This window comes from Rhinopithecus roxellana, chromosome 12 (genome assembly GCF_007565055.1).
Source record: "Rhinopithecus roxellana isolate Shanxi Qingling chromosome 12, ASM756505v1, whole genome shotgun sequence".
NCBI lineage: Eukaryota > Metazoa > Chordata > Mammalia > Primates > Cercopithecidae > Rhinopithecus > Rhinopithecus roxellana.
In genome coordinates, this window is record NC_044560.1 from 73,584,240 (window position 1) to 73,590,416 (window position 6,177).

General features: G+C 43.5%; 1 protein-coding gene across 3 annotated transcripts in view; it reads right to left on the reverse strand.

The window, feature by feature from the left end:
* LOC115892145 (zinc finger protein 253) overlaps positions 1 to 5,895 on the reverse strand; it is a 32,090-nt gene extending 26,195 nt beyond the window's left edge. For 2 of the 3 annotated variants that reach the window (XM_030912875.1, XM_030912873.1), the window contains exon 1: positions 5,715 to 5,895. Coding sequence is in view for 1 of the 3 variants with exons in the window: in XM_030912873.1 (XP_030768733.1) it covers positions 5,715 to 5,717 (3 nt within the window). In the remaining 2 variants the exon portion in view is untranslated. Of the gene's footprint in view, positions 1 to 5,626 lie in introns of all 3 variants that reach the window. The other variant, XM_030912874.1, reaches the window with a different exon arrangement.
* Between the last annotated feature and the right edge of the window lie 282 nt (positions 5,896 to 6,177).

Here is a 6,177-nt window from a genome sequence, read left to right on the forward strand (position 1 = left end):
TCTACTAAAAATACAAAAATTAGCTGGGCATGGTGGTGCACGCCTGTAACCCCAGCCACTTGGGAGGCTGAGGCAGGAGAATTACTTGAACCCAGAAGGCAGTGATTGCAGTGAGCCGAGATTATACCACTGCACTCCAGCCTGGGCAACAGAGTGAGACTCTGTTTAAAAAAAAAAAAAAAAAAAGGCCAGGCATGGTGGCTCATGTCTGTAATCCCATCACTTTGGGAGGCTGAGGTAGGCAGATCACCTGAGGTCAGGAGCTCAAGACCAGCCTGACCAACATGGAGAAACTGCATCTCTATTAAAAACAGAAAATGAGCTGGGCCTGGTGGTGCATCCCTGTAATCCCAGCTACTCGGGAGGCTGAGACAGGAAAATTGCTTGGACCTGGGAGGTACTTTGCCTGAGCCAAGATCACACCATTGCATTCCATCCTGGACAACTCTGCCTCAAAAAAAAAAAAAAAAAAAAAGTTTAATGTATATGAATGCAGGTTGCCTACAAACCCTATACATAACTATGCTAATTGTTCTGAAGTAATAAATAGAAAGCAAGGTACAACTACAGACTCCACTGTTTAGTTTATGCACTGAACTGTTCTTGCTTGTGCAGTATAAGTACTTCAGCCTGCAGATATCAGATGATTACCTTGGATAATCAGGTTTCTGTCAAAGAAACTTAGTATCTTTTAGTCTTTATCATTCTGTATTGCTAAATTTAATTCTATCTTTGTGCTAAGCTTCTGTGTGCTCTTAAAATGGACTTTTATCTAAACAAATCTGTGTATAATTTAAAGGACTAAAAATGAAAAAAATAAACTTTTCAGAAGCAAAACAAAGCAATAATTCTGAAGTACTACATAATCTGGACCTGAAAAAATGACTAAAGGTTTATTTAAATGTTAATATGATTTACATATATTTCAAAAAAGCAGAGAAAAATCTACATATAACCTGAATTCCTTAAGAAAACAAAGAATATCAAAATATTTTCGAAACTTTTTATTATTTATTATACTTTAATTTCTGGGGTACATGTGCATAATGTACAGATTTATTACATGGGTATACATGTGCCATGGAGGTTTGCTGCACCCATCAACCCATCATTTACACTAGGTATTTCTCCTAATGCTGTCCCTCCCCTAGCCCCCCAACCCCCTTTTTGGAACTTTTTAAAGAGTTTTTGAACTGTTGGACATCAGAATTTTGCACACTGTGTGCACTTGAAAAAATGTTTATGGGGGAAAAAGCAGAAGAGAGACAGATGTTATAAAAAAAATCCATAAGTGCATAAGACCAGTGCAACAGACTAGAGAGCCCAGAAATAATGCCACCCTCCTACCATCATCAGATTTTTGGCAAAGCTGACAAGAAAAATGTGGGAAGGTTTCTCCATTTAATAAATGGTGCTGGAATAACTCGCTAGCACTATGTAGAAGACTGAAACTGGACCCCTTCATTACACCATATACAAAAATCAACTCAAGATAAATTAAAGACTTAAATGAAAAACTTGAAATTGTAAGAAACCTTGCAAGATAACCTAGGAAATACCATTCTAGACATAGAAACTGGCAAAAACTTCATAAGCTACCAAAAGCAATTGCAACAAAAGCAAAAATTGACAAATGGGACCTATTTAAACTAAAGAAGTTTTCACAGCAAAGGAAACTGAGTAAAGAGACAATCTACTGAATAAAAGAAAATATTTGCAAACTTTGCCTCTGACAAAGGTTTAATATCCAGAATTTATTAAGAACTTAAACAATTTTACAAGAAAAAAACAAACAACCCCATTAAAAAGTAAACAAAAAAACACAAACAGCCGGACGCGGTGGCTCACGCCTGTAATCCCAGCACTGTGGGAGGCTGAGACGGGCGGATCACGAGGTCAGGAGATCGAGCCCATCCTGGCTAACACGGTGAAACCCCGTCTCTACTAAAAATACAAAAACTAGCCGGGCGAGGTGGCGGGCGCCTGTAGTCCCAGCTACTCAGGAGGCTGAGGCAGGAGAATGGCGTAAACCCGGGAGGCGCAGCTTGCAGTGAGCTGAGATCCGGCCACTGCACTCCAGCCTGGGTGACAGAGCAAGACTCTGTCTCAAAAAAAAAAAAAAAAAAAAAAAAAAAAAAAAAAAAACACAAACAAATGCTTTTCAAAAGCAGGCATACATGTGACTAACAAGCATATGAAACAAAGTTCATCACTAATCATTAGAGAAATTAAAGAAAAACCACAATGAGATACCACCTCACACCAGTCAGAATGGCTATTTTTAAAAAGTCAAAAAATAACATGCTGGCAAGTTTGCAGAGAAAGGAGATGCTTATACTCTCCTGGTAGGAGTGTAAATTAGTTCAACAACTATACAAAAAGCAGTGTAGTGATTCCTCACAGAACTAAAAACAAAATTATCATTTGACTTAGGAACCTTATAATTGGGTATATACCCAAACAAATATGAATTATTATAAAGACACATCCACATGCATGTTCACTGCAGCACTATTCAAAACAGCAAAGACATGGACAGGCCATAAATGCCTATCAATGGTAGAATGGATAAAGAAAATATGGTATGGTCAGATGTGGTGGCTCATACCTGTAATCCCAGCACTTTGGGAGGCGGACGCTGAGGTTGGTGGATCACCTGAGCTTAGAAGTTTGAGACCAGCCTGGCAATAGGGCAAAATTCTGTCTCCACAGAAAATCAAAAAAAAAAAAAAAAAGAAAGAAAAATTGGCCAGGTGTGGTTATGCATACATGTAGTTTCAGCTACTTGGGAGGATGAGGTAGGAGATAATTCCTTGAGCCTGGGAGGCTGAGGCTAAAGTAAGCCAATATTATGCCATGGCACTCAAGCGTGGGCCATAAGTGAGATCCTGTCTCCAAAAATAAAGTAAAAGATTTAGTAAAAACAGAATATGGTACATAAACATCATGGAATACTCTGTGGCCATTAAAAAAAGAAGATCATGTTCTTTGCAATAACATTGATGAAACTGGAGGCCATTATTCTTAGAAAACTAATGCAGAAACAGAAAACCAAATGCATGTTGTTATTTACAAGTAAGAGCTAAATAATAAGAACACATAAACACAAAGAGAAAACAACAGACACTGAGGCCTAGTTGAGGGTGGAGGGTGGGAGGAATAAGAGGATCAGAAAATACACCTGTTTGGTGCTATGTTTACTACCTCAGTGACAAAATAATCTGCACACCAAATCCCAATAACATAATTTTAGCTGTATAACACGTGTGCATCCCAAACCAAAAATAAAAGCTAAAAGAAAAAAAAATAAATCCCTGAGTAGGAGAGAGTGCAATGTAGGTAAAAGGACTGATTTTTGCTACAGACAGTGACCCAGGAAGGGCTGCACTCTGATTTATTTCTGTGTGAATACAGGAACATGAGATTATGAACAGGTGGTCCAGACCCTAGGTTGGTGAAGAAAACAGGTTGCTGCTGCAGATTCAGTGTCTGGGGGTTGGGATATGCCAGGGGACTTGTAGACACTTGCGGGTTCTTCACAAAAAACACAGATCAAAAATGCCACAGTGAAGCTTCTTTTCTCTAAGTTTTCAGTCATCTGTCACCCTGGGAGAAGACCTGGAATTGCAGGACAATGGGCAGTGCGACCGCCTGTGTACAGGAGAGCAGAGCCTCCCATTCCCAAACACCCAGAGTTTTATTCCAGGCCAGGCCTCCGTGATACCTTTTTTCTGGCACCAAATCTGTAGTTTGATGAACATCAAACAATTCTTCAACACCAACTCATTGTCTAACATTGGAATTCTGACACCACCCAGAGTCAGCACAAACCCTGATTCAGGGCTTGGTCCCACAACACTGTCCTCACTGCAGATGCCAGCAACAAACCCCATGGGCCCACCTATGCTTCTGAGCTACTGTTTAAAAATTGGGGTCTATCACCTCCATGATATTCAATAATTTGTTAGAGCTACTCACAGAACTCAGCAAAACACTGTAGTTATGTTTACTGGTTTCATATATAAGATGCAGCCCAGGAAAAGCCAAAAGGAAGAAATGCATAGAACAAAGAAAAGAGATGGGGAAAGATGAAACACATTGATAGTCCTGGAAAATATCTGTGATTAATAAAATTCTCCATCGTTTGTGTGCTCCAGAAACAGTTTATAGAAAGAAATACTCTTCCCCTTATGACTTAGATAGTGCTCTCTTTTCTTACCTATCACACAGCCAGACAGACACTCTGCACATTTCCTCCTATTTCGGGAAGTCAAGGCGGGCAGATCACTTGAGGTCGGGAGTTCGAGACCAACCTGACCAACACGGAGAAAACCCGATTCTACTAAAAATACAAAAGTAGCCAGGCATGATGGTGCATGCCTGTAATCCCAGCTACTTGAGAGGCTGAGGCAGGAGAATCACTTGAACCCAGGAGGTGGAGGTTTCCGTGAGCCATGGTCACGCCATTGCACTCCACCTGGGCGACAAGAGCAAAACGCAAAACTCTGTCCAAAAAAAAAAAAAAAACCCTCCTGTTTCAGGCTTAATATTAGCCTTAGCTTGGAGCCACTAGGTTCAAGCTTTGTCATGTCAGAGTTATTCACTTGGTTTTTGAAACTCAGTGTTTGAAAAATCCGTGAAATTACTTAAACACAGTTTTACATAAGGGAAGGACATTTTAAGATGTCTTTTTTTTTTTTTTAGACGGAGTCTCACTCTGTCACCAAGGCTGGAGTACAATGGCAAGATATAGGCTCACTGCACCCCGCCTCCCAGGTTCAAGCAAGTCTAGTGCCTCAGCCTCCCAAGTAGCTGGGATTACTAAAGGCGCCTGCCACCAACCCCGGCTACTTTTTGTATTTTTAGTAGAGACGGGGTTTCACCATGTTGGCCAGGCTGGCCTAGAACGCCTGACCTTGTGATCCACCCGCCACAGCCTCACAAAGTGCTAGGATTACAGGCATGAGCTACCGCGCTGGGCCAGGAAAGGGTATTTAACCCTAAGGCAGTTCCTATTTTTGTGTCCTTCCCATATAGGCTGGGGTCGGACCGCACAATCTAAGCTGATCCCGGTTGGGCTAGACACAAACTTTTCCCAAATAGGATAAACGCGCGATGTTTTGAGAAAAGGAGAAGGCGGAAAAAGAGGTAGGGTTGATTTACAATTTTTACAACTTATGACCAGGAAGTTGAGTCTTTGAAGAGGAGCTTAGTTTGTCCTAACAACTCCTTACCTCAAGTGATCCGCCTGCCTCGGCCTCCCAAAGTGCTGGGATTACCGGAATGAACCACCGCGCCCAGCCCCATATATTTTTAATAGAAAAGAGAAACTGTGAACCCAAGGCACCAAAGCGCTTCCCATTCGTGAACCCGCACTCCCAGTCAGGATTCTCCCCTGACAACTCTTCCCGTGGTCCCTGCACAATCTGGGAGAGAAGCGGCGCTGCGGGGGCAGAGCTGCCCAGAGACGGCTCCAGGCCAGGGCACAGTCACCGCGCAGTGAAGAGACAGGACGCCTGGGGGCTGGGCTGTCGGCGCAGCCGCCATCTTTTGGCTGAAGGGAACCGAGGCCCAGCTGGGGAAGGAGAACTCGGGGCGCAAATTGTGGAGCTGACTAAGGGGATACCTGAGTCCCTGAGTCCCTCCACCATCACTTTCCACCGGTTCCAACCAGCCGCTGCCCTTCGCTTGGGATGTCCGACCGGCACTCTCACCATTTCTAGGCTTCCAGGGGTCCTGGTGTCTTAGCTGTGGATCTCACAATACCTACAGGTCACAGGGCCACAGAGGCTGGGCCTTTAGCAGTACAGGACACAGAACAGTGAACAGGCGACGTGGAGCTCCCGCTGCACCAAGAGACAAAGGACCCACCAAACCAGAAGCCGCCCTGTTCGCTCCGGCTGCGTGCCTGATTGGACGTTTCTAGCCCAGCGTCCCTGATTGGATAATGCTTAAGGCCCCGCCCTCTCAGGCCCTGAGTGACAGAAGATGTGATCAGATGCTGGGCTGTTCGCTCAGGCTGCGTGCCTGTTTGGACGGTTCCAGCCCAGCGTCCCTGATTGGATAATGCTTAAGGCTCCGCCCCCTCAGGCCCTGAGTGACAGAGGATGTGATCAGATGCTGGGCTGAATGAAAAAAAGTAACAGCATAAATTGCAGCCTTTTCAGCCAGGGCTTT